Source organism: Triturus cristatus, chromosome 10 (genome assembly GCF_964204655.1).
Source record: "Triturus cristatus chromosome 10, aTriCri1.1, whole genome shotgun sequence".
NCBI lineage: Eukaryota > Metazoa > Chordata > Amphibia > Caudata > Salamandridae > Triturus > Triturus cristatus.
This window is the reverse complement of record NC_140593.1, coordinates 845,357,730-845,384,182: the sequence shown is the minus strand read 5'-3', so window position 1 is coordinate 845,384,182 and position 26,453 is coordinate 845,357,730. Positions and strand designations below refer to the sequence as shown.

The following is a 26,453-nucleotide window of genomic DNA, read 5'->3' as shown; positions in this document are numbered from 1 at the left end:
TGCCTAAATGCCAGCAAGTACAGCTTGGGAAAGCATCACCTGGGACACACACAGACTAAGCATGAAGGCAGAAAAAGCATGGATATCCGTTTTTCTTCTGAGGTTCAAAATAATTTGTGCAACAATGCGCCGAGTGTAATGAGAAATAGTCAGGCATTGTCAGTTTTGAGTAGGATTCGTATGTTTACCTCTAAAAAAGGGCTCGTCCGGGATTTGAACCCGGGACCTCTCGCACCCTAAGCGAGAATCATACCCCTAGACCAACGAGCCTAGGCACACAAGAGTCACCTTTTGCACCGGCTCCGGGGGTTATTGGCAGCGAGTTGGTGAATGATTCACCCACAGCAAGCAACTGCACATGCTGCTCTCTTCTGCAATATGGTTGCTGTCTTTTCCATGGCCGTCATCGAACAAGAAATGAAAATACCTCCATCCTTCAGACATTTTGTTTGCTCTAGGTGTATGCTCTCGGAGAGGACAATAAAACAATTTCTGCTCTCATGCCTTGCTTTCATCAAGTAGGCCCACCCTTCAGTACAAAAGGACGTGTAAACGAATGGCGCAAACTATCGTCACTTCTCTTTTTGAGCTGTCACTGATGCCCCTGGAGCACAGTACGTCACGCTGGTGAGGGATAGACAGCTTCCATTATCTCAGCTTTCCTATAAGTTGAGAGAGTAAATGCAAACTATAAGCTGCTGTTTCTGCCCGGTCTCGAACCAGGGAACTTTGGCGTGTAAAGCGAACGTGATAACCACTACACCACAGAAACAGATACTCTTGCAGCAATCTTCTTGGCATGTAGTGGGCTGGAAAGCACAGACCAAGGGCCAATGTCCATGAAGCTCAACGTTGGACCCTCCTTACCCGATCTCTTTCTTTGGAAGAAAGGAACGAGGACCACTTTTATTCCAAAAGGCGATTTTAAAACCATACCTGAAATCACACTAGAAAAACACTTTAAATTTAATGTTCCTACACTGATGGTCCACCCCAGAAAAACAGTTGCAAAGAAGTCCGGCACTGAAATTCTATACGCCAAAAGTGGGAAACAGCGTGCAGGGAAAGGAACTTTCTCACCATACACGGCGTCTTATAGCATTGAAAAGAAGAAATGGTCCAATATAATAAGCAGCCTAAAAATAATTCCACAGCATGGGCTCGTCCGGGATTTGAACCCGGGACCTCTCGCACCCGAAGCGAGAATCATACCCCTAGACCAACGAGCCTGATTCCCCTGTCGGCAATTTGAACAATTTCTGATGCGTCTTTCAGAAACAAAGCAGTGCTATTTGGCTGCTCTCTCTCTACGTGAGCCACACAAAGTCATGTTTTCTCTCAAGGTGTTGTTTTTTTCACTCTTGCAAGGAAGGGATCAGCCGATATCCTAGCTGCCAGTGAGCAGAAAAAAGGCACTGATGAGAACTGCAGGCACTTTCTGGCACTTGTACTTCTCTGCAAGTCCTGGACCCTTGCCCCATTAACTTCCACCCCAGAAGCAAGGGAGGGCCTGCCAATTCTTGCTCCTAAGAAAGAGGCGTTTGATTCTTGGATTCAAACACGCTCACTCAGCGCTCGATCACGCGAGATCAGGCGAGATTTATATGAGTGGCTCGCAGGACTGAAACACTCACCTGGGAGACCCAGGGTGGCTGAATTCCCAGAATGGCCATTGTTGGGCAAGTCACCTCCTTTCCTCCTGCCTCAATCTAGAATTGGCTGCAAATCACAAGAAAGAGTTCAATGTCCGTGTGTACTGCCTACTCCCAGCTACCTCTCTGTCTTCCTTATGTAAATTAAAATTCGAAAGGGGGGACCAATGACAATCTGCTCCTCCCACATAACCAGGAAGCCCTGTTGAACATGTCTGCCTGTGTTGTTGCAGGGACAGTGCCTTCTCCGCCCAAAAGGTGGCAGGAGAGCCTCACAACAAAGATGGGATCAACTGCTTAATGAGAAACCAGCACGGCAGTTAGTGTGATGGAGTGCAAATTTAACGGAAGGTGTGCCCTAGGTGTCCCTTACAGGAATACATGGAATTGTGATTGAGGGCCCAGCCTGATCGTTGGTGGATTTCTCGTCATATGTTACAGGTCCGTGCAAAGATTGTGGTGTGTGGGGAATGCACTGCAAAAAACAGGACGATTTAAGGGTGTAAAAGAGACCTGTCAGAAGTGGGATTTGAACACACACCTCCATGAGGAGACCAGAAGTCTCAGTTGCACTGAAGATCAAGCTCTCTTGAGTCTGGCGCCTTAGACCACTCGGCCATCCTGACAGCCCTGGCTATGTACAGGTCTGACTCTTCTGTCTGCACTTGCTAATGTTTGCACTTACAGCGTTCGCAGCAATGTCACAGGTGTAAAGGCCCCACAATACAACATGGCATAATTAAAAAAAAGCTAGGCACAAGAGCGACCACTGATGGATGAGGATTACTTTGTTTCGTCTTGCAAAAGTAAAGGAAGTTTCTCGCGGCTCGCTGGGTTCATGGACCGCCTCTTCTTAAGCTTGCAATGAGATAATAAGGTTTTAGAGGGTACACATAAAAGCAGCTCATGCACAGTGTTTCTGCCCGGTCATGAACCGGGGACCTTTCGCGTGTTAGGCGAACGTGATGACCACTACACTACAGAAACTAACTTGCTGTGTTTTACTGTTAGAGCAAGGTTCCTCTCAAGGATTCTCTCTACTTCTATTCTGCTGTATCAGCAGCCACTCAGAAAGGGAGGAGCAAGTGTGAAAACTGCAGAGATATCAGCCAACATGCTTGCAATTAGACGTATTAAAAATGTACTTATGCAGGCATCGACAGACAAATATCTGATGCCTAAATGCCAGCAAGTACAGCTTGGGAAAGCATCACCTGGGACACACACAGACTAAGCATGAAGGCAGAAAAAGCATGGATATCCGTTTTTCTTCTGAGGTTCAAAATAATTTGTGCAACAATGCGCCGAGTGTAATGAGAAATAGTCAGGCATTGTGAGTTTTGAGTAGGATTCGTATGTTTACCTCTAAAAAAGGGCTCGTCCGGGATTTAAACCCAGGACCTCTCGCACCCTAAGCGAGAATCATAACCCTAGACCAACGAGCCGAGGGACTCAAGAGTCACCTTTTGCACTGGCTCCGGGGGTTATTGGCAGCGAGTTGGTGAATGATTCACCCAAAGCAAGCAACTGCACATGCTGCTCTCTTCTGCAATATGGTTGCTGTCTTTTCCATGGCCGTCATCGAACAAGAAATGAAAATGCCTCCATCCTTCAGACATTTTGTTTGCTCTAGGTGTATGCTCTCGGTGAGGACAATAAAACAATTTCTGCTCTCATGCCTTGCTTTCATCAAGTAGGCCCACCCTTCAGTACAAAAGGACGTGCAAACGAATGGCGCAAACTATGGTCACTTCTCTTTTTGAGCTGTCACTGATGCCCCTGGAGCACAGTACGTCACGCTGGTGAGGGATAGACAGCTTCCATTATCTCAGCTTTCCTATAAGTTGAGAGAGTAAATGCAAACAATAAGCTGCTGTTTTTGCCAGGTCTCGAACCAGGGACCTTTCGCATGTAAAGCGAACGTTATAACCACTACACCACAGAAACAGATACTCTTGCAGCAATCTTCTTGGCATGTAGTGGGCTGGAAAGCACAGACCAAGGGCCAATGTCCATGAAGCTCAACGTTGGACCCTCCTTACCCGATCTCTTTCTTTGGAAGAAAGGAACGAGGACCACTTTTATTCCAAAAGGCGATTTTAAAACCATACCTGAAATCACACTAGAAAAACACTTTGAATTTAATGTTCCTACACTGATGGTCCACCCCAGAAAAGCAGTTGCAAAGAAGTCCGGCACTGAAATTCTATACGCCAAAAGTGGGAAACAGCGTGCAGGGAAAGGAACTTTCTCACCATACACGGCGTCTTATAGCATTGAAAAGAAGAAATGGTCCTATATAATAAGCAGCCTAAAAATAATTCCACAGCATGGGCTCGTCTTGGATTTGAACCCAGGACCTCTCGCACCCGAAGCAAGAATCATACCCCTAGACCAACGAGCCTGACTCCCCTGTCGGCAATTTGAACAATTTCTGATGCGTCTTTCAGAAACAAAGCAGTGCTATTTGGCTGCTCTCTCTCTATGTGAGCCACACAAAGTCATGTTTTCTCTCAAGGTGTTGTTTTTTTCAATCTTGCAAGGAAGAGATCAGCCGATATCCTAGCTGCCAGTGAGCAGAAAAAAGGCACTGATGAGAACTGCAGGCACTTTCTGGCACTTGTACTTCTCTGCAAGTCCTGGACCCTTGCCCCATAAACTTCCACCCCAGAAGCAAGGGAGGGCCTGCCAATTCTTGCTTCTAAGAAAGAAGCGTTTGATTCTTGGATTCAAACATGCTCACTCAGCGCCCACATGTGCTCGATCAGGCGAGATTTATATGAGTGGCTCGCAGGACTGAAACACTCACCTGGGAGACCCAGGGTGGCTGAATTCCCAGAATGGCCATTGTTGGGCAAGTCACCTCCTTTCCTCCTGCCTCAATCTAGAATTGGCTGCAAATCACAAGATAGAGTTCAATGTCCGTGTGTACTGCCTACTCCTAGCTACCTCTCTGTCTTCCTTATGTAAATTAAAATTCGCAAGGGGGGACCAATGACAATCTGCTCCTCCCACATAACGAGGAAGCCCTGTTGAACATGTCTGCCTGTGTTGTTGCAGGGACAGTGCCTTCTCCGCCCAAAAGGTGGCAGGAGAGCCTCACAACAAAGATGGGATCAACTGCTTAATGAGAAACCAGCACGGCAGTTAGTGTGATGGAGTGCAAATTTAACGGAAGGTGTGCCTGAGGTGTCCCTTACAGGAATACATGGAATTGTGAGTGAGGGCCCAGCCTGATCGTTGGTGGATTTCTCGTCATATGTTACAGGTCCGTGCAAAGATTGTGGTGTGTGGGGAATGCACTGCAAAAAACAGGACGATTTAAGGGTGTAAAAGAGACCTGTCAGAAGTGGGATTTGAACCCACGCCTCCATAAGGAGACCAGAAGTCTCAGTTGCACTGAAGATCAAGCTCTCTTGAGTCTGGCGCCTTAGACCACTCGGCCATCCTGACAGCCCTGGCTATGTACAGGTCTGACTCTTCTGTCTGCACTTGCTAATGTTTGCACTTACAGCGTTCGCAGCAATGTCACAGGTGTAAAGGCCCCACAATACAACATGGCATAATAAAAAAAAAGCTAGGCACAAGAGCGACCACTGATGGATGCGGATTACTTTGTTTCGTCTTGCAAAAGTAAAGGAAGTTTCCCACGGCTCGCTGGGTTCATGGACCGCCTCTTCTTAAGCTTGCAATGAGATAATAAGGTTTTAGAGGGTGCACATAAAAGCAGCTCATGCACAGTGTTTCTGCCCGGTCTTGAACCGGGGACCTTTCGCGTGTTAGGCGAACGTGATGACCACTATACTACAGAAACTAACTTGCTGTGTTTTACTGTTAGAGCAAGGTTCCTCTCAAGGATTCTCTCTACTTCTATTCTGCTGTATCAGCAGCCACTCAGAAAGGGAGGAGCAAGTGTGAAAACTGCAGAGATATCAGCCAACATGCTTGCAATTAGACGTATTAAAAATGTACTTATGCAGGCATCGACAGACAAATATCTGATGCCTAAATGCCAGCAAGTACAGCTTGGGAAAGCATCACCTGGGACACACGCAGACTAAGCATGAAGGCAGAAAAAGCATGGATATCCGTTTTTCTTCTGAGGTTCAAAATAATTTGTGCAACAATGCGCCGAGTGTAATGAGAAATAGTCAGGCATTGTGAGTTTTGAGTAGGATTCGTATGTTTACCTCTAAAAAAGGGCTCGTCCGGTATTTAAACCCAGGACCTCTCGCACCCTAAGCGAGAATCATACCCCTAGACCAACGAGCCGAGGCACACAAGAGTCACCTTTTGCACTGGCTCCGGGGGTTATTGGCAGCGAGTTGGTGAATGATTCACCCAAAGCAAGCAACTGCACATGCTGCTCTCTTCTGCAATATGGTTGCTGTCTTTTCCATGGCCGTCATCGAACAAGAAATGAAAATTCCTCCATCCTTCAGACATTTTGTTTGCTCTAGGTGTATGCTCTCGGTGAGGACAAAATAACAAGTTCTGCTCTCATGCCTTGCTTTCATCAAGTAGGCCCACAATTCAGTACAAAAGGACATGCAAACGAATGGCGCAAACTATCGTCACTTCTCTTTTTGAGCTGTCACTGATGCCCCTGGAGCACAGTACGTCACGCTGGTGAGGGATAGACAGCTTCCATTATCTCAGCTTTCCTATAAGTTGAGAGAGTAAATGCAAACAATAAGCTGCTGTTTTTGCCAGGTCTCGAACCAGGGACCTTTCGCATGTAAAGCGAACGTTATAACCACTACACCACAGAAACAGATACTCTTGCAGCAATCTTCTTGGCATGTAGTGGGCTGGAAAGCACAGACCAAGGGCCAATGTCCATGAAGCTCAACGTTGGACCCTCCTTACCCGATCTCTTTCTTTGGAAGAAAGGAACGAGGACCACTTTTATTCCAAAAGGCGATTTTAAAACCATACCTGAAATCACACTAGAAAAACACTTTGAATTTAATGTTCCTACACTGATGGTCCACCCCAGAAAAGCAGTTGCAAAGAAGTCCGGCACTGAAATTCTATACGCCAAAAGTGGGAAACAGCGTGCAGGGAAAGGAACTTTCTCACCATACACGGCGTCTTATAGCATTGAAAAGAAGAAATGGTCCTATATAATAAGCAGCCTAAAAATAATTCCACAGCATGGGCTCGTCTTGGATTTGAACCCAGGACCTCTCGCACCCGAAGCAAGAATCATACCCCTAGACCAACGAGCCTGACTCCCCTGTCGGCAATTTGAACAATTTCTGATGCGTCCTGCAGAAACAAAGCAGTGCTATTTGGCTGCTCTCTCTCTATGTGAGCCACACAAAGTCATGTTTTCTCTCAAGGTGTTGTTTTTTTCAATCTTGCAAGGAAGAGATCAGCCGATATCCTAGCTGCCAGTGAGCAGAAAAAAGGCACTGATGAGAACTGCAGGCACTTTCTGGCACTTGTACTTCTCTGCAAGTCCTGGACCCTTGCCCCATAAACTTCCACCCCAGAAGCAAGGGAGGGCCTGCCAATTCTTGCTTCTAAGAAAGAAGCGTTTGATTCTTGGATTCAAACATGCTCACTCAGCGCCCACATGTGCTCGATCAGGCGAGATTTATATGAGTGGCTCGCAGGACTGAAACACTCACCTGAGAGACCCAGGGTGGCTGAATTCCCAGAATGGCCATTGTTGGGCAAGTCACCTCCTTTCCTCCTGCCTCAATCTAGAATTGGCTGCAAATCACAAGATAGAGTTCAATGTCCGTGTGTACTGCCTACTCCCAGCTACCTCTCTGTCTTCCTTATGTAAATTAAAATTCGCAAGGGGGGACCAATGACAATCTGCTCCTCCCACATAACGAGGAAGCCCTGTTGAACATGTCTGCCTGTGTTGTTGCAGGGACAGTGCCTTCTCCGCCCAAAAGGTGGCAGGAGAGCCTCACAACAAAGATGGGATCAACTGCTTAATGAGAAACCAGCACGGCAGTTAGTGTGATGGAGTGCAAATTTAACGGAAGGTGTGCCTGAGGTGTCCCTTACAGGAATACATGGAATTGTGATTGAGGGCCCAGCCTGATCGTTGGTGGATTTCTCGTCATATGTTACAGGTCCGTGCAAAGATTGTGGTGTGTGGGGAATGCACTGCAAAAAACAGGACGATTTAAGGGTGTAAAAGAGACCTGTCAGAAGTGGGATTTGAACCCACGCCTCCATGAGGAGACCAGAAGTCTCAGTTGCACTGAAGATCAAGCTCTCTTGAGTCTGGCGCCTTAGACCACTCGGCCATCCTGACAGCCCTGGCTATGTACAGGTCTGACTCTTCTGTCTGCACTTGCTAATGTTTGCACTTACAGCGTTCGCAGCAATGTCACAGGTGTAAAGGCCCCACAATACAACATGGCATAATAAAAAAAAAGCTAGGCACAAGAGCGACCACTGATGGATGCGGATTACTTTGTTTCGTCTTGCAAAAGTAAAGGAAGTTTCCCACGGCTCGCTGGGTTCATGGACCGCCTCTTCTTAAGCTTGCAATGAGATAATAAGGTTTTAGAGGGTGCACATAAAAGCAGCTCATGCACAGTGTTTCTGCCCGGTCTTGAACCGGGGACCTTTCGCGTGTTAGGCGAACGTGATGACCACTATACTACAGAAACTAACTTGCTGTGTTTTACTGTTAGAGCAAGGTTCCTCTCAAGGATTCTCTCTACTTCTTTTCTGCTGTATCAGCAGCCACTCAGAAAGGGAGGAGCAAGTGTGAAAACTGCAGAGATATCAGCCAACATGCTTGCAATTAGACGTATTAAAAATGTACTTATGCAGGCATCGACAGACAAATATCTGATGCCTAAATGCCAGCAAGTACAGCTTGGGAAAGCATCACCTGGGACACACACAGACTAAGCATGAAGGCAGAAAAAGCATGGATATCCGTTTTTCTTCTGAGGTTCAAAATAATTTGTGCAACAATGCGCCGAGTGTAATGAGAAATAGTCAGGCATTGTCAGTTTTGAGTAGGATTCGTATGTTTACCTCTAAAAAAGGGCTCGTCCGGGATTTAAACCCAGGACCTCTCGCACCCTAAGCGAGAATCATAACCCTAGACCAACGAGCCGAGGGACACAAGAGTCACCTTTTGCACTGGCTCCGGGGGTTATTGGCAGCGAGTTGGTGAATGATTCACCCAAAGCAAGCAACTGCACATGCTGCTCTCTTCTGCAATATGGTTGCTGTCTTTTCCATGGCCGTCATCGAACAAGAAATGAAAATGCCTCCATCCTTCAGACATTTTGTTTGCTCTAGGTGTATGCTCTCGGTGAGGACAATAAAACAATTTCTGCTCTCATGCCTTGCTTTCATCAAGTAGGCCCACCCTTCAGTACAAAAGGACATGCAAACGAATGGCGCAAACTATCGTCACTTCTCTTTTTGAGCTGTCACTGATGCCCCTGGAGCACAGTACGTCACGCTGGTGAGGGATAGATAGCTTCCATTATCTCAGCTTTCCTATAAGTTGAGAGAGTAAATGCAAACAATAAGCTGCTGTTTTTGCCAGGTCTCAAACCAGGGACCTTTCGCATGTAAAGCGAACGTTATAACCACTACACCACAGAAACAGATACTCTTGCAGCAATCTTCTTGGCATGTAGTGGGCTGGAAAGCACAGACCAAGGGCCAATGTCCATGAAGCTCAACGTTGGACCCTCCTTACCCGATCTCTTTCTTTGGAAGAAAGGAACGAGGACCACTTTTATTCCAAAAGGCGATTTTAAAACCATACCTGAAATCACACTAGAAAAACACTTTGAATTTAATGTTCCTACACTGATGGTCCACCCCAGAAAAGCAGTTGCAAAGAAGTCCGGCACTGAAATTCTATACGCCAAAAGTGGGAAACAGCGTGCAGGGAAAGGAACTTTCTCACCATACACGGCGTCTTATAGCATTGAAAAGAAGAAATGGTCCTATATAATAAGCAGCCTAAAAATAATTCCACAGCATGGGCTCGTCTTGGATTTGAACCCAGGACCTCTCGCACCCGAAGCAAGAATCATACCCCTAGACCAACGAGCCTGACTCCCCTGTCGGCAATTTGAACAATTTCTGATGCGTCTTTCAGAAACAAAGCAGTGCTATTTGGCTGCTCTCTCTCTATGTGAGCCACACAAAGTCATGTTTTCTCTCAAGGTGTTGTTTTTTTCAATCTTGCAAGGAAGGGATCAGCCGATATCCTAGCTGCCAGTGAGCAGAAAAAAGGCACTGATGAGAACTGCAGGCACTTTCTGGCACTTGTACTTCTCTGCAAGTCCTGGACCCTTGCCCCATAAACTTCCACCCCACAAGCAAGGGAGGGCCTGCCAATTCTTGCTTCTAAGAAAGAAGCGTTTGATTCTTGGATTCAAACATGCTCACTCAGCGCCCACATGTGCTCGATCAGGCGAGATTTATATGAGTGGCTCGCAGGACTGAAACACTCACCTGGGAGACCCAGGGTGGCTGAATTCCCAGAATGGCCATTGTTGGGCAAGTCACCTCCTTTCCTCCTGCCTCAATCTAGAATTGGCTGCAAATCACAAGATAGAGTTCAATGTCCGTGTGTACTGCCTACTCCCAGCTACCTCTCTGTCTTCCTTATGTAAATTAAAATTCGCAAGGGGGGACCAATGACAATCTGCTCCTCCCACATAACCAGGAAGCCCTGTTGAACATGTCTGCCTGTGTTGTTGCAGGGACAGTGCCTTCTCCGCCCAAAAGGTGGCAGGAGAGCCTCACAACAAAGATGGGATCAACTGCTTAATGAGAAACCAGCACGGCAGTTAGTGTGATGGAGTGCAAATTTAACGGAAGGTGTGCCTGAGGTGTCCCTTACAGGAATACATGGAATTGTGATTGAGGGCCCAGCCTGATCGTTGGTGGATTTCTCGTCATATGTTACAGGTCCGTGCAAAGATTGTGGTGTGTGGGGAATGCACTGCAAAAAACAGGACGATTTAAGGGTGTAAAAGAGACCTGTCAGAAGTGGGATTTGAACCCACGCCTCCATGAGGAGACCAGAAGTCTCAGTTGCACTGAAGATCAAGCTCTCTTGAGTCTGGCGCCTTAGACCACTCGGCCATCCTGACAGCCCTGGCTATGTACAAGTCTGACTCTTCTGTCTGCACTTGCTAATGTTTGCACTTACAGCGTTCGCAGCAATGTCACAGGTGTAAAGGCCCCACAATACAACATGGCATAATAAAAAAAAGCTAGGCACAAGAGCGACCACTGATGGATGCGGATTACTTTGTTTCGTCTTGCAAAAGTAAAGGAAGTTTCCCACGGCTCGCTGGGTTTATGGACCGCCTCTTCTTAAGCTTGCAATGAGATAATAAGGTTTTAGAGGGTGCACATAAAAGCAGCTCATGCACAGTGTTTCTGCCCGGTCTTGAACCGGGGACCTTTCGCGTGTTAGGCGAACGTGATGACCACTATACTACAGAAACTAACTTGCTGTGTTTTACTGTTAGAGCAAGGTTCCTCTCAAGGATTCTCTCTACTTCTATTCTGCTGTATCAGCAGCCACTCAGAAAGGGAGGAGCAAGTGTGAAAACTGCAGAGATATCAGCCAACATGCTTGCAATTAGACGTATTAAAAATGTACTTATGCAGGCATCGACAGACAAATATCTGATGCCTAAATGCCAGCAAGTACAGCTTGGGAAAGCATCACCTGGGATACACACAGACTAAGCATGAAGGCAGAAAAAGCATGGATATCCGTTTTTCTTCTGAGGTTCAAAATAATTTGTGCAACAATGCGCCGAGTGTAATGAGAAATAGTCAGGCATTGTCAGTTTTGAGTAGGATTCGTATGTTTACCTCTAAAAAAGGGCTCGTCCGGGATTTACACCCAGGACCTCTCGCACCCTAAGCGAGAATCATACCCCTAGACCAACGAGCCGAGGCACACAAGAGTCACCTTTTGCACTGGCTCCGGGGGTTATTGGCAGCGAGTTGGTGAATGATTCACCCAAAGCAAGCAACTGCACATGCTGCTCTCTTCTGCAATATGGTTGCTGTCTTTTCCATGGCCGTCATCGAACAAGAAATGAAAATACCTCCATCCTTCAGACATTTTGTTTGCTCTAGGTGTATGCTCTCGGTGAGGACAATAAAACAATTTCTGCTCTCATGCCTTGCTTTCATCAAGTAGGCCCACCCTTCAGTACAAAAGGACGTGCAAACGAATGGCGCAAACTATCGTCACTTCTCTTTTTGAGCTGTCACTGATGCCCCAGGAGCACAGTACGTCACGCTGGTGAGGGATAGACAGCTTCCATTATCTCAGCTTTCCTATAAGTTGAGAGAGTAAATGCAAACAATAAGCTGCTGTTTCTGCCCGGTCTCGAACCAGGGACCTTTCGCGTGTAAAGCGAACGAGATAACCACTACACCACAGAAACAGATACTCTTGCAGCAATCTTCTTGGCATGTAGTGGGCTGGAAAGCACAGACCAAGGGCCAATGTCCATGAAGCTCAACGTTGGACCCTCCTTACCCGATCTCTTTCTTTGGAAGAAAGGAACGAGGACCACTTTTATTCCAAAAGGCGATTTTAAAACCATACCTGAAATCACGCTAGAAAAACACTTTGAATTTAATGTTCCTACACTGATGGTCCACCCCAGAAAAGCAGTTGCAAAGAAGTCCGGCACTGAAATTCTATACGCCAAAAGTGGGAAACAGCGTGCAGGGAAAGGAACTTTCTCACCATACACGGCGTCTTATAGCATTGAAAAGAAGAAATGGTCCAATATAATAAGCAGCCTAAAAATTATTCCACAGCATGGGCTCGTCCGGGATTTGAACCCGGGACCTCTCGCACCCGAAGCGAGAATCATACCCCTAGACCAACGAGCCTGATTCCCCTGTCGGCAATTTGAACAATTTCTGATGCGTCTTTCAGAAACAAAGCAGTGCTATTTGGCTGCTCTCTCTCTACGTGAGCCACACAAAGTCATGTTTTCTCTCAAGGTGTTGTTTTTTTCACTCTTGCAAGGAAGGGATCAGCCGATATCCTAGCTGCCAGTGAGCAGAAAAAAGGCACTGATGAGAACTGCAGGCACTTTCTGGCACTTGTACTTCTCTGCAAGTCCTGGACCCTTGCCCCATTAACTTCCACCCCAGAAGCAAGGGAGGGCCTGCCAATTCTTGCTCCTAAGAAAGAGGCGTTTGATTCTTGGATTCAAACACGCTCACTCAGCGCTCGATCAGGCTTGATCAGGCGAGATTTATATGAGTAGCTCGCAGGACTGAAACACTCACCTGGGAGACCCAGGGTGGCTTAATGCCCAGAATGCCCATTGTTGGGCAAGTCACCTCCTTTCCTCCTGCCTCAATCTAGAATTGGCTGCAAATCACAAGATAGAGTTCAATGTCCGTGTGTACTGCCTACTCCCAGCTACCTCTCTGTCTTCCTTATGTAAATTAAAATTCGAAAGGGGGGACCAATGACAATCTGCTCCTCCCACATAACCAGGAAGCCCTGTTGAACATGTCTGCCTGTGTTGTTGCAGGGACAGTGCCTTCTCCGCCCAAAAGGTGGCAGGAGAGCCTCACAACAAAGATGGGATCAACTGCTTAATGAGAAACCAGCACGGCAGTTAGTGTGATGGAGTGCAAATTTAACGGAAGGTGTGCCTGAGGTGTCCCTTCCAGGAATACATGGAATTGTGATTGAGGGCTCAGCCTGATCGTTGGTGGATTTCTCGTCATATGTTACAGGTCCATGCAAAGATTGTGGTGTGTGGGGAATGCACTGCAAAAAACAGGACGATTTACGGGTGTAAAAGAGACCTGTCCGAAGTGGGATTTGAACACACGCCTCCATGAGGAGACCAGAAGTCTCAGTTGCACTGAAGATCAAGCTCTCTTGAGTCTGGCGCCTTAGACCACTCGGCCATCCTGACAGCCCTGGCTATGTACAGGTCTGACTCTTCTGTCTGCACTTGCTAATGTTTGCACTTACAGCGTTCGCAGCAATGTCACAGGTGTAAAGGCCCCACAATACAACATGGCATGATAAAAAAAAAAGCTAGGCACAAGAGCGACCACTGATGGATGCGGATTACTTTGTTTCGTCTTGGAAAAGTAAAGGAAGTTTCCCACGGCTCGCTGGGTTCATGGACCGCCTCTTCTTAAGCTTGCATTGAGATAATAAGGTTTTAGAGGGTGCACATAAAAGCAGCTCATGCACAGTGTTTCTGCCCGGTCTCGAACCGGGGACCTTTCGCGTGTTAGGCGAACGTGATGACCACTACACTACAGAAACTAACTTGCTGTGTTTTACTGTTAGAGCAAGGTTCCTCTCAAGGATTCTCTCTACTTCTATTCTGCTGTATCAGCAGCCACTCAGAAAGCGAGGAGCAAGTGTGAAAACTGCAGAGATATCAGCCAACATGCTTGCAATTAGACGTATTAAAAATTTACTTATGCAGGCATCGACAGACAAATATCTGATGCCTAAATGCCAGCAAGTACAGCTTGGGAAAGCATCACCTGGGACACACACAGACTAAGCATGAAGGCAGAAAAAGCATGGATATCCGTTTTTCTTCTCAGGTTCAAAATAATTTGTGCAACAATGCGCCGAGTGTAATGAGAAATAGTCAGGCATTGTCAGTTTTGAGTAGGATTCGTATGTTTACCTCTAAAAAAGGGCTCGTCCAGGATTTGAACCCGGGACCTCTCGCAACCTAAGCGAGAATCATACCCCTAGACCAACGAGCCGAGGTACACAAGAGTCACCTTTTGCACCGGCTCTGGGGGTTATTGGCAGCGAGTTGGTGAATGATTCACCCAAAGCAAGCAGCTGCACATGCTGCTCTCTTCTGCAATATGGTTGCTGTCTTTTCCATGGCCGTCATCGAACAAGAAATGAAAATACCTCCATCCTTCAGACATTTTGTTTGCTCTAGGTGTATGCTCTCGGTGAGGACAATAAAACAATTTCTGCTCTCATGCCTTGCTTTCATCAAGTAGGCCCACCCTTCAGTACAAAAGGACGTGCAAACGAATGGCGCAAACTATCGTCACTTCTCTTTTTGAGCTGTTACTGATGCCCCTGGAGCACAGTACGTCACGCTGGTGAGGGATAGACAGCTTCCATTATCTCAGCTTTCCTATAAGTTGAGAGAGTAAATGCAAACAATAAGCTGCTGTTTCTGCCCGGTCTCGAACCAGGGACCTTTCGCGTGTAAAGCGAACATGATAACCACTACACCACAGAAACAGATACTCTTGCAGCAATCTTCTTGGCATGTAGTGGTCTGGAAAGCACAGACCAAGGGCCAATGTCCATGAAGCTCAACGTTGGACCCTCCTTACCCGATCTCTTTCTTTGGAAGAAAGGAACGAGGACCACTTTTATTCCAAAAGGCGATTTTAAAACCATACCTGAAATCACACTAGAAAAACACTTTGAATTTAATGTTCCTACACTGATGGTCCACCCCAGAAAAGCAGTTGCAAAGAAGTCCGGCACTGAAATTCTATACGCCAAAAGTGGGAAACAGCGTGCAGGGAAAGGAACTTTCTCACCATACACGGCGTCTTATAGCATTGAAAAGAAGAAATGGTCCTATATAATAAGCAGCCTAAAAATAATTCCACAGCATGGGCTCGTCCGGGATTTGAACCCGGGACCTCTCGCACCCGAAGTGAGAATCATACCCCTAGACCAACGAGCCTGATTCCCCTGTCGGCAATTTGAACAATTTCTGATGCGTCTTTCAGAAACAAAGCAGTGCTATTTGGCTGCTCTCTCTCTACGTGAGCCACACAAAGTCATGTTTTCTCTCAAGGTGTTGTTTTTTTCACTCTTGCAAGGAAGGGATCAGCCGATATCCTAGCTGCCAGTGAGCAGAAAAAAGGCACTGATGAGAACTGCAGGCACTTTCTGGCACTTGTACTTCTCTGCAAGTCCTGGACCCTTGACCCATTAACTTCCACCCCAGAAGCAAGGGAGGGCCTGCCAATTCTTGCTCCTAAGAAAGAGGCGTTTGATTCTTGGATTCAAACACGCTCACTCAGCGCTCGATCAGGCAAGATTTATATGAGTGGCTCGCAGGACTGAAACACTCACCTGGGAGACCCAGGGTGGCTGAATTCCCAGAATGGCCATTGTTGGGCAAGTCACCTCCTTTCCTCCTGCCTCAATCTAGAATTGGCTGCAAATCACAAGATAGAGTTCAATGTCCGTGTGTACTGCCTACTCCCAGCTACCTCTCTGTCTTCCTTATGTAAATTAAAATTCGCAAGGGGGGACCAATGACATTCTGCTCCTCCCACATAACCAGGAAGCCCTGTTGAACATGTCTGCCTGTGTTGTTGCAGGGACAGTGCCTTCTCCGCCCAAAAGGTGGCAGGAGAGCCTCACAACAAAGATGGGATCAACTGCTTAATGAGAAACCAGCACGGCAGTTAGTGTGATGGAGTGCAAATTTAACGGAAGGTGTGCCTGAGGTGTCCCTTACAGGAATACATGGAATTGTGATTGAGGGCCCAGCCTGATCGTTGGTGGATTTCTCGTCATATGTTACAGGTCCGTGCAAAGATTGTGGTGTGTGGGGAATGCACTGCAAAAAACAGGACGATTTAAGGGTGTAAAAGAGACCTGTCAGAAGTGGGATTTGAACCCACGCCTCCATGAGGAGACCAGAAGTCTCAGTTGCACTGAAGATCAAGCTCTCTTGAGTCTGGCGCCTTAGACCACTCGGCCATCCTGACAGCCCTGGCTAAGTACAGGTCTGACTCTTCTGTCTGCACTTGCTAATGTTTGCACTTACAACGTTCGCAACAATGTCACAGGTGTAAAGGCCCCACAATACAACATGGCATAATAAAAAAAAAGCTAGGCACAAGAGCGACCACTGATGGATGCGGATTACTTTGTTTCGTCTTGCAAAAGTAAAGGAAGTTTCCCACGGCTCGCTGGGTTCATGGACCGCCTCTTCTTAAGCTTGCAATGAGATAATAAGGTTTTAGAGGGTGCACATAAAAGCAGCTCATGCACAGTGTTTCTGCCCGGTCTTGAACCGGGGACCTTTCGCGTGTTAGGCGAACGTGATGACCACTACACTACAGAAACTAACTTGCTGTGTTTTACTGTTAGAGCAAGGTTCCTCTCAAGGATTCTCTCTACTTCTATTCTGCTGTATCAGCAGCCACTCAGAAAGCGAGGAGCAAGTGTGAAAACTGCAGAGATATCAGCCAACATGCTTGCAATTAGACATATTAAAAATTTACTTATGCAGGCATCGACAGACAAATATCTGATGCCTAAATGCCAGCAAGTACAGCTTGGGAAAGCATCACCTGGGACACACAGACTAAGCATGAAGGCAGAAAAAGCATGGATATCCGTTTTTCTTCTGAGGTTCAAAATAATTTGTGCAACAATGCGCCGAGTGTAATGAGAAATAGTCAGGCATTGTCAGTTTTGAGTAGGATTCGTATGTTTACCTCTAAAAAAGGGCTCGTCCGGGATTTGAACCCAAGACCTCTCGCACCCTAAGCGAGAATCATACCCCTAGACCAACGAGCTGAGGCACACAAGAGTCACCTTTTGCACCGGCTCTGGGGGTTATTGGCAGCGAGTTGGTGAATGATTCACCCAAAGCAAGCAACTGCACATGCTGCTCTCTTCTGCAATATGGTTGCTGTCTTTTCCATGGCCGTCATCGAACAAGAAATGAAAATACCTCCATCCTTCAGACATTTTGTTTGCTCTAGGTGTATGCTCTCGGTGAGGACAATAAAACAATTTCTGCTCTCATACCTTGCTTTCATCAAGTAGGCCCACCCTTAAGTACAAAAGGACGTGCAAACGAATGGCGCAAACTATTGTCACTTCTCTTTTTGAGCTGTCACTGATGCCCCTGGAGCACAGTACGTCACGCTGGTGAGGGATAGACAGCTTCCATTATCTCAGCTTTCCTATAAGTTGAGAGAGTAAATGCAAACAATAAGCTGCTGTTTCTGCCCGGTCTCGAACCAGGGACATTTCGCGTGTAAAGCGAACGCGATAACCACTACACCACAGAAACAGATACTCTTGCACCAATCTTCTTGGCATGTAGTGGGCTGGAAAGCACAGACCAAGGGCCAATGTCCATGAAGCTCAACGTTGGACCCTCCTTACCCGATCTCTTTCTTTGGAAGAAAGGAACGAGGACCACTTTTATTCCAAAAGGCGATTTTAAAACCATACCTGTAATCACACTAGAAAAACACTTTGAATTTAATGTTCCTACACTGATGGTCCACCCCAGAAAAGCAGTTGCAAAGAAGTCCGGCACTGAAATTCTATACGCCAAAAGTGGGAAACAGCGTGCAGGGAAAGGAACTTTCTCACCATACACGGCGTCTTATAGCATTGAAAAGAAGAAATGGTCCTATATAATAAGCAGCCTAAAAATAATTCCACAGCATGGGCTCGTCCGGGATTTGAACCCGGGACCTCTCGCACCCGAAGCGAGAATCATACCCCTAGACCAACGAGCCTGACTCCCCTGTCGGCAATTTGAACAATTTCTGATGCGTCTTTCAGAAACAAAGCAGTGCTATTTGGCTGCTCTCTCTCTACGTGAGCCACACAAAGTCATGTTTTCTCTCAAGGTGTTGTTTTTTTCACTCTTGCAAGGAAGGGATCAGCCGATATCCTAGCTGCCAGTGAGCAGAAAAAAGGCACTGATGAGAACTGCAGGCACTTTCTGGCACTTGTACTTCTCTGCAAGTCCTGGACCCTTGCCCCATAAACTTCCACCCCAGAAGCAAGGGAGGACCTGCCAATTCTTGCTTCTAAGAAAGAAGCGTTTGATTCTTGGATTCAAACATGCTCACTCAGCGCCCACATGTGCTCGATCAGGCGAGATTTATATGAGTGGCTCGCAGGACTGAAACACTCACCTGGGAGACCCAGGGTGGCTGAATTCCCAGAATGGCCATTGTTGGGCAAGTCACCTCCTTTCCTCCTGCCTCAATCTAGAATTGGCTGCAAATCACAAGATTGAGTTCAATGTCCGTGTGTACTGCCTACTCCCAGCTACCTCTCTGTCTTCCTTATGTAAATTAAAATTCGCAAGGGGGGACCAATGACAATCTGCTCCTCCCACATAACCAGGAAGCCCTGTTGAACATGTCTGCCTGTGTTGTTGCAGGGACAGTGCCTTCTCCGCCCAAAAGGTGGCAGGAGAGCCTCACAACAAAGATGGGATCAACTGCTTAATGAGAAACCAGCACGGCAGTTAGTGTGATGGAGTGCAAATTTAACAGAAGGTGTGCCTGAGGTGTCCCTTCCAGGAATACATGGAATTGTGATTGAGGGCCCAGCCTGATCGTTGGTGGATTTCTCGTCATATGTTACAGGTCCGTGCAAAGATTGTGGAGTGTGGGGAATGCACTGCAAAAAACAGGACGATTTAAGGGTGTAAAAGAGACCTGTCAGAAGTGGGATTTGAACCCACGCCTCCATGAGGAGACCAGAAGTCTCAGTTGCACTGAAGATCAAGCTCTCTTGAGTCTGGCACCTTAGACCACTCGGCCATCCTGACAGCCCTGGCTATGTACAGGTCTGACTCTTCTGTCTGCACTTGCCAATGTTTGCACTTACAGCGTTCGCAGCAATGTCACAGGTGTAAAGGCCCCACAATACAACATGGCATGATAAAAAAAAAAGCTAGGCACAAGAGCGACCACTGATGGATGCGGATTACTTTGTTTCGTCTTGGAAAAGTAAAGGAAGTTTCCCACGGCTCGCTGGGTTCATGGACCGCCTCTTCTTAAGCTTGCATTGAGATAATAAGGTTTTAGAGGGTGCACATAAAAGCAGCTCATGCACAGTGTTTCTGCCCGGTCTCGAACCGGGGACCTTTCGCGTGTTAGGCGAACGTGATGACCACTACACTACAGAAACTAACCTGCTGTGTTTTACTGTTAGAGCAAGGTTCCTCTCAAGGATTCTCTCTACTTCTATTCTGCTGTATCAGCAGCCACTCAGAAAGCGAGGAGCAAGTGTGAAAACTGCAGAGATATCAGCCAACATGCTTGCAATTAGACGTATTAAAAATGTACTTATGCAGGCATCGACAGACAAATATCTGATGCCTAAATGCCAGCAAGTACAGCTTGGGAAAGCATCACCTGGGACACACAGACTAAGCATGAAGGCAGAAAAAGCATGGATATCCGTTTTTCTTCTGAGGTTCAAAATAATTTGTGCAACAATGCGCCGAGTGTAATGAGAAATAGTCAGGCATTGTCAGTTTTGAGTAGGATTCGTATGTTTACCTCTAAAAAAGGGCTCGTCCGGGATTTGAACCCAAGACCTCTCGCACCCTAAGCGAGAATCATACCCCTAGACCAACGAGCTGAGGCACACAAGAGTCACCTTTTGCACCGGCTCTGGGGGTTATTGGCAGCGAGTTGGTGAATGATTCACCCAAAGCAAGCAACTGCACATGCTGCTCTCTTCTGCAATATGGTTGCTGTCTTTTCCATGGCCGTCATCGAACAAGAAATGAAAATACCTCCATCCTTCAGACATTTTGTTTGCTCTAGGTGTATGCTCTCGGTGAGGACAATAAAACAATTTCTGCTCTCATGCCTTGCTTTCATCAAGTAGGCCCACCCTTCAGTACAAATGGACGTGCAAACGAATGGCGCAAACTATCGTCACTTCTCTTTTTGAGCTGTCACTGATGCCCCTGGAGCACAGTACGTCACGCTGGTGAGGGATAGACAGCTTCCATTATCTCAGCTTTCCTATAAGTTGAGAGAGTAAATGCAAACAATAAGCTGCTGTTTCTGCCCGGTCTCGAACTTGGGACCTTTCACGTGTTAAGCGAACGTGATAACCACTACACCACAGAAACAGATACTCTTGCAGCAATCTTCTTGGCATGTAGTGGGCTGGAAAGCACAGACCAAGGGCCAATGTCCATGAAGCTCAACGTTGGACCCTCCTTACCCGATCTCTTTCTTTGGAAGAAAGGAACGAGGACCACTTTTATTCCAAAAGGCGATTTTAAAACCATACCTGAAATCACACTAGAAAAACACTTTGAATTTAATGTTCCTACACTGATGGTCCACCCCAGAAAAGCAGTTGCAAAGAAGTCCGGCACTGAAATTCTATACGCCAAAAGTGGGAAACAGCGTGCAGGGAAAGGAACTTTCTCACCATACACGGCGTCTTATAGCATTGAAAAGAAGAAATGGTCCTATATAATAAGCAGCATAAAAATAATTCCACAGCATGGGCTCGTCCGGGATTTGAACCCGGGACCTCTCGCACCCGAAGCGAGAATCATACCCCTAGACCAACGAGCCTGATTCCCCTGTCGGCAATTTGAACAATTTCTGATGCGTCTTTCAGAAACAAAGCAGTGCTATTTGGCTGCTCTCTCTCTACGTGAGCCACACAAAGTCATGTTTTCTCTCAAGGTGTTGTTTTTTTCACTCTTGCAAGGAAGGGATCAGCCGATATCCTAGCTGCCAGTGAGCAGAAAAAAGGCACTGATGAGAACTGCAGGCACTTTCTGGCACTTGTACTTCTCTGCAAGTCCTGGACCCTTGCCCCATTAACTTCCACCCCAGAAGCAAGGGAGGGCCTGCCAATTCTTGCTCCTAAGAAAGAGGCGTTTGATTCTTGGATTCAAACACGCTCACTCAGCGCTCGATCAGGCTTGATCAGGCGAGATTTATATGAGTAGCTCGCAGGACTGAAACACTCACCTGGGAGACCCAGGGTGGCTTAATGCCCAGAATGCCCATTGTTGGGCAAGTCACCTCCTTTCCTCCTGCCTCAATCTAGAATTGGCTGCAAATCACAAGATAGAGTTCAATGTCCGTGTGTACTGCCTACTCCCAGCTACCTCTCTGTCTTCCTTATGTAAATTAAAATTCGAAAGGGGGGACCAATGACAATCTGCTCCTCCCACATAACCAGGAAGCCCTGTTGAACATGTCTGCCTGTGTTGTTGCAGGGACAGTGCCTTCTCCGCCCAAAAGGTGGCAGGAGAGCCTCACAACAAAGATGGGATCAGCTGCTTAATGAGAAATCAGCACGGCAGTTAGTGTGATGGAGTGCAAATTTAACGGAAGGTGTGCCTGAGGTGTCCCTTCCAGGAATACATGGAATTGTGATTGAGGGCCCAGCCTGATCGTTGGTGGATTTCTCGTCATATGTTACAGGTCCGTGCAAAGATTGTGGTGTGTGGGGAATGCACTGCAAAAAACAGGACGATTTAAGGGTGTAAAAGAGACCTGTCAGAAGTGGGATTTGAACCCACGCCTCCATAAGGAGACCAGAAGTCTCAGTTGCACTGAAGATCAAGCTCTCTTGAGTCTGGCGCCTTAGACCACTCGGCCATCCTGACAGCCCTGGCTATGTACAGGTCTGACTCTTCTGTCTGCACTTGCTAATGTTTGCACTTACAGCGTTCGCAGCAATGTCACAGGTGTAAAGGCCCCACAATACAACATGGCATAATAAAAAAAAAGCTAGGCACAAGAGCGACCACTGATGGATGTGGATTACTTTGTTTCGTCTTGCAAAAGTAAAGGAAGTTTCCCACGGCTCGCTGGGTTCATGGACCGCCTCTTCTTAAGCTTGCAATGAGATAATAAGGTTTTAGAGGGTGCACATAAAAGCAACTCATGCACAGTGTTTCTGCCCGGTCTCGAACCGGGGACCTTTCGCATGTTAGGCGAACGTGATGACCACTACACTACAGAAACTAACTTGCTGTGTTTTACTGTTAGAGCAAGGTTCCTCTCAAGGATTCTCTCTACTTCTATTCTGCTGTATCAGCAGCCACTCAGAAAGGGAGGAGCAAGTGTGAAAACTGCAGAGATATCAGCCAACATGCTTGCAATTAGACGTATTAAAAATGTACTTATGCAGGCATCGACAGACAAATATCTGATGCCTAAATGCCAGCAAGTACAGCTTGGGAAAGCATCACCTGGGATACACACAGACTAAGCATGAAGGCAGAAAAAGCATGGATATCCGTTTTTCTTCTGAGGTTCAAAATAATTTGTGCAACAATGCGCCGAGTGTAATGAGAAATAGTCAGGCATTGTGAGTTTTGAGTAGGATTCGTATGTTTACCTCTAAAAAAGGGCTCGTCCGGGATTTAAACCCAGGACCTCTCGCACCCTAAGCGAGAATCATACCCCTAGACCAACGAGCCGAGGCACACAAGAGTCACCTTTTGCACTGGCTCCAGGGGTTATTGGCAGCGAGTTGGTGAATGATTCACCCAAAGCAAGCAACTGCACATGCTGCTATCTTCTGCAATATGGTTGCTGTCATTTCCATGGCCGTCATCGAACAAGAAATGAAAATGCCTCCATCCTTCAGACATTTTGTTTGCTCTAGGTGTATGCTCTCGGTGAGGACTAAAAAACAATTTCTGCTCTCATGCCTTGCTTTCATCAAGTAGGCCCACCCTTCAGTACAAAAGGACGTGCAAACGAATAGCGCAAACTATCGTCACATCTCTTTTTGAGCTGTCACTGATGCCCCTGGAGCACAGTACGTCACGATGGTGAGGGATAGACAGCTTCCATTATCTCAGCTTTCCTATAAGTTGAGAGAGTAAATGCAAACAATAAGCTGCTGTTTCTGCCCAGTCTCGAACCAGGGACCTTTCGCGTGTAAAGCGAACGTGATAACCACTACACCACAGAAACAGATACTCTTGCAGCAATCTTCTTGGCATGTAGTGGGCTGGAAAGCACAGACCAAGGGCCAATGTCCATGAAGCTCAACGTTGGACCCTCCTTACCCGATCTCTTTCTTTGGAAGAAAGGAACGAGGACCACTTTTATTCCAAAAGGCGATTTTAAAACCATACCTGAAATCACACTAGAAAAACACTTTGAATTTAATGTTCCTACACTGATGGTCCACCCCAGAAAAGCAGTTGCAAAGAAGTCCGGCACTGAAATTCTATACGCCAAAAGTGGGAAACAGTGTGCAGGGAAAGGAACTTTCTCACCATACACGGCGTCTTATAGCATTGAAAAGAAGAAATGGTCCTATATAATAAGCAGCCTAAAAATAATTCCACAGCATGGGCTCGTCTTGGATTTGAACCCAGGACCTCTCGCACCCGAAGCAAGAATCATACCCCTAGACCAACGAGCCTGACTCCCCTGTCGGCAATTTGAACAATTTCTGATGCGTCTTTCAGAAACAAAGCAGTGCTATTTGGCTGCTCTCTCTCTATGTGAGCCACACAAAGTCATGTTTTCTCTCAAGGTGTTGTTTTTTTCAACCTTGCAAGGAAGGGATCAGCCGATATCCTAGCTGCCAGTGAGCAGAAAAAAGGCACTGATGAGAACTGCAGGCACTTTCTGGCACTTGTACTTCTCTGCAAGTCCTGGACCCTTGCCCCATAAACTTCCACCCCAGAAGCAAGGGAGGGCCTGCCAATTCTTGCTCCTAAGAAAGAGGCGTTTGATTCTTGGATTCAAACATGCTCACTCAGTGCTCGATCAGGCTCGATCAGGGGAGATTTATATGAGTGGCTCACAGGACTGAAACACTCACCTGGGAGACCCAGGGTGGCTGAATTCCCAGAATGGCCATTGTTGGGCAAGTCACCTCCTTTCCTCCTGCCTCAATCTAGAATTGGCTGCAAATCACAAGATAGAGTTCAATGTCCGTGTGTACTGCCTACTCCCAGCTACCTCTCTGTCTTCCTTATGTAAATTAAAATTCGAAAGGGGGGACCAATGACAATCTGCTCCTCCCACATAACCAGGAAGCCCTGTTGAACATGTCTGCCTGTGTTGTTGCAGGGACAGTGCCTTCTCCGCCCAAAAGGTGGCAGGAGAGCCTCACAACAAAGATGGGATCAACTGCTTAATGAGAAACCAGCACAGCAGTTAGTGTGATGGAGTGCAAATTTAACGGAAGGTGTGCCTGAGGTGTCCCTTACAGGAATACATGGAATTGTGATTGAGGGCCCAGCCTGATCGTTGGTGGATTTCTCGTCATATGTTACAGGTCCGTGCAAAGATTGTGGTGTGTGGGGAATGCACTGCAAAAAACAGGACGATTTAAGGGTGTAAAAGAGACCTGTCAGAAGTGGGATTTGAACACACGCCTCCATGAGGAGACCAGAAGTCTCAGTTGCACTGAAGATCAAGCTCTCTTGAGTCTGGCACCTTAGACCACTCGGCCATCCTGACAGCCCTGGCTATGTACAGGTCTGACTCTTCTGTCTGCACTTGCTAATGTTTGCACTTACAGCGTTCGCAGCAATGTCACAGGTGTAAAGGCCCCACAATACAACATGGCATAATTAAAAAAAAGCTAGGCACAAGAGCGACCACTGATGGATGAGGATTACTTTGTTTCGTCTTGCAAAAGTAAAGGAAGTTTCCCGCGGCTCGCTGGGTTCATGGACCGCCTCTTCTTAAGCTTGCAATGAGATAATAAGGTTTTAGAGGGTGCACATAAAAGCAGCTCATGCACAGTGTTTCTGCCCGGTCATGAACCGGGGACCTTTCGCGTGTTAGGCGAACGTGATGACCACTACACTACAGAAACTAACTTGCTGTGTTTTACTGTTAGAGCAAGGTTCCTCTCAAGGATTCTCTCTACTTCTATTCTGCTGTATCAGCAGCCACTCAGAAAGGGAGGAGCAAGTGTGAAAACTGCAGAGATATCAGCCAACATGCTTGCAATTAGACGTATTAAAAATGTACTTATGCAGGCATCGACAGACAAATATCTGATGCCTAAATGCCAGCAAGTACAGCTTGGGAAAGCATCACCTGGGACACACACAGACTAAGCATGAAGGCAGAAAAAGCATGGATATCCGTTTTTCTTCTGAGGTTCAAAATAATTTGTGCAACAATGCGCCGAGTGTAATGAGAAATAGTCAGGCATTGTCAGTTTTGAGTAGGATTCGTATGTTTACCTCTAAAAAAGGGCTCGTCCGGTATTTAAACCCAGGACCTCTCGCACCCTAAGCGAGAATCATACCCCTAGACCAACGAGCCGAGGCACACAAGAGTCACCTTTTGCACTGGCTCCGGGGGTTATTGGCAGCGAGTTGGTGAATGATTCACCCAAAGCAAGCAACTGCACATGCTGCTCTCTTCTGCAATATGGTTGCTGTCTTTTCCATGGCCGTCATCGAACAAGAAATGAAAATACCTCCATCCTTCAGACATTTTGTTTGCTCTAGGTGTATGCTCTCGGTGAGGACAATAAAACAATTTCTGCTCTCATGCCTTGCTTTCATCAAGTAGGCCCACCCTTCAGTACAAAAGGACGTGCAAACGAATGGCGCAAACTATCGTCACTTCTCTTTTTGAGCTGTCACTGATGCCCCTGGAGCACAGTACGTCACGCTGGTGAGGGATAGACAGCTTCCATTATCTCAGCTTTCCTATAAGTTGAGAGAGTAAATGCAAACAATAAGCTGCTGTTTTTTCCAGGTCTCGAACCAGGGACCTTTCGCATGTAAAGCGAACGTTATAACCACTACACCACAGAAACAGATACTCTTGCAGCAATCTTCTTGGCATGTAGTGGGCTGGAAAGCACAGACCAAGGGCCAATGTCCATGAAGCTCAACGTTGGACCCTCCTTACCCGATCTCTTTCTTTGGAAGAAAGGAACGAGGACCACTTTTATTCCAAAAGGCGATTTTAAAACCATACCTGAAATCACACTAGAAAAACACTTTGAATTTAATGTTCCTACACTGATGGTCCACCCCAGAAAAGCAGTTGCAAAGAAGTCCGGCA

At 46.8% G+C, this 26,453-nt stretch overlaps 1 protein-coding gene and 16 non-coding genes across 17 annotated transcripts in view; all 17 read right to left on the bottom strand.

Annotated features, from left to right (window-relative positions):
* The window catches only part of LOC146790227 (zinc finger BED domain-containing protein 5-like), a 46,960-nt gene extending 33,980 nt beyond the window's left edge, over positions 1 to 12,980 (bottom strand). The window contains exon 1 of the mRNA XM_085631258.1: positions 12,942 to 12,980. Within this exon, the coding sequence (XP_085487384.1) occupies positions 12,942 to 12,980 (39 nt within the window). The remainder of the gene's footprint in view (positions 1 to 12,941) is intronic.
* Positions 199 to 270, bottom strand: TRNAP-AGG (transfer RNA proline (anticodon AGG)). The gene has a single exon. It is a non-coding gene; the product is annotated as a tRNA-Pro (tRNA).
* Positions 1,158 to 1,229, bottom strand: TRNAP-CGG (transfer RNA proline (anticodon CGG)). Its single transcript has one exon. It is a non-coding gene; the product is annotated as a tRNA-Pro (tRNA).
* Positions 4,994 to 5,105, bottom strand: TRNAL-CAA (transfer RNA leucine (anticodon CAA)). Its single transcript has 2 exons — positions 5,068 to 5,105; positions 4,994 to 5,039 (listed from the first exon to the last, which is right to left on the bottom strand). It is a non-coding gene; the product is annotated as a tRNA-Leu (tRNA).
* Positions 7,821 to 7,932, bottom strand: TRNAL-CAA (transfer RNA leucine (anticodon CAA)). The gene is made up of 2 exons: positions 7,895 to 7,932; positions 7,821 to 7,866 (listed from the first exon to the last, which is right to left on the bottom strand). It is a non-coding gene; the product is annotated as a tRNA-Leu (tRNA).
* Positions 10,648 to 10,759, bottom strand: TRNAL-CAA (transfer RNA leucine (anticodon CAA)). The gene is made up of 2 exons: positions 10,722 to 10,759; positions 10,648 to 10,693 (listed from the first exon to the last, which is right to left on the bottom strand). It is a non-coding gene; the product is annotated as a tRNA-Leu (tRNA).
* Positions 12,465 to 12,536, bottom strand: TRNAP-CGG (transfer RNA proline (anticodon CGG)). The gene has a single exon. It is a non-coding gene; the product is annotated as a tRNA-Pro (tRNA).
* An 894-nt stretch (positions 12,981 to 13,874) lies between the features above and the next one.
* On the bottom strand, positions 13,875 to 13,947 carry TRNAV-AAC (transfer RNA valine (anticodon AAC)). Its single transcript has one exon. It is a non-coding gene; the product is annotated as a tRNA-Val (tRNA).
* Positions 13,948 to 14,834: 887 nt separating this feature from the next.
* On the bottom strand, positions 14,835 to 14,907 carry TRNAV-UAC (transfer RNA valine (anticodon UAC)). Its single transcript has one exon. It is a non-coding gene; the product is annotated as a tRNA-Val (tRNA).
* Positions 14,908 to 15,292: 385 nt separating this feature from the next.
* On the bottom strand, positions 15,293 to 15,364 carry TRNAP-CGG (transfer RNA proline (anticodon CGG)). The gene has a single exon. It is a non-coding gene; the product is annotated as a tRNA-Pro (tRNA).
* A 927-nt stretch (positions 15,365 to 16,291) lies between these two features.
* On the bottom strand, positions 16,292 to 16,403 carry TRNAL-CAA (transfer RNA leucine (anticodon CAA)). Its single transcript has 2 exons — positions 16,366 to 16,403; positions 16,292 to 16,337 (listed from the first exon to the last, which is right to left on the bottom strand). It is a non-coding gene; the product is annotated as a tRNA-Leu (tRNA).
* A 288-nt stretch (positions 16,404 to 16,691) lies between these two features.
* Positions 16,692 to 16,764, bottom strand: TRNAV-AAC (transfer RNA valine (anticodon AAC)). The gene has a single exon. It is a non-coding gene; the product is annotated as a tRNA-Val (tRNA).
* A 1,343-nt stretch (positions 16,765 to 18,107) lies between these two features.
* On the bottom strand, positions 18,108 to 18,179 carry TRNAP-CGG (transfer RNA proline (anticodon CGG)). Its single transcript has one exon. It is a non-coding gene; the product is annotated as a tRNA-Pro (tRNA).
* Positions 18,180 to 19,517: 1,338 nt separating this feature from the next.
* TRNAV-AAC (transfer RNA valine (anticodon AAC)) lies at positions 19,518 to 19,590 on the bottom strand. Its single transcript has one exon. It is a non-coding gene; the product is annotated as a tRNA-Val (tRNA).
* A 1,343-nt stretch (positions 19,591 to 20,933) lies between these two features.
* Positions 20,934 to 21,005, bottom strand: TRNAP-CGG (transfer RNA proline (anticodon CGG)). Its single transcript has one exon. It is a non-coding gene; the product is annotated as a tRNA-Pro (tRNA).
* A 937-nt stretch (positions 21,006 to 21,942) lies between these two features.
* On the bottom strand, positions 21,943 to 22,054 carry TRNAL-CAA (transfer RNA leucine (anticodon CAA)). Its single transcript has 2 exons — positions 22,017 to 22,054; positions 21,943 to 21,988 (listed from the first exon to the last, which is right to left on the bottom strand). It is a non-coding gene; the product is annotated as a tRNA-Leu (tRNA).
* Positions 22,055 to 22,342: 288 nt separating this feature from the next.
* On the bottom strand, positions 22,343 to 22,415 carry TRNAV-AAC (transfer RNA valine (anticodon AAC)). The gene has a single exon. It is a non-coding gene; the product is annotated as a tRNA-Val (tRNA).
* Positions 22,416 to 26,453: the final 4,038 nt, after the last annotated feature.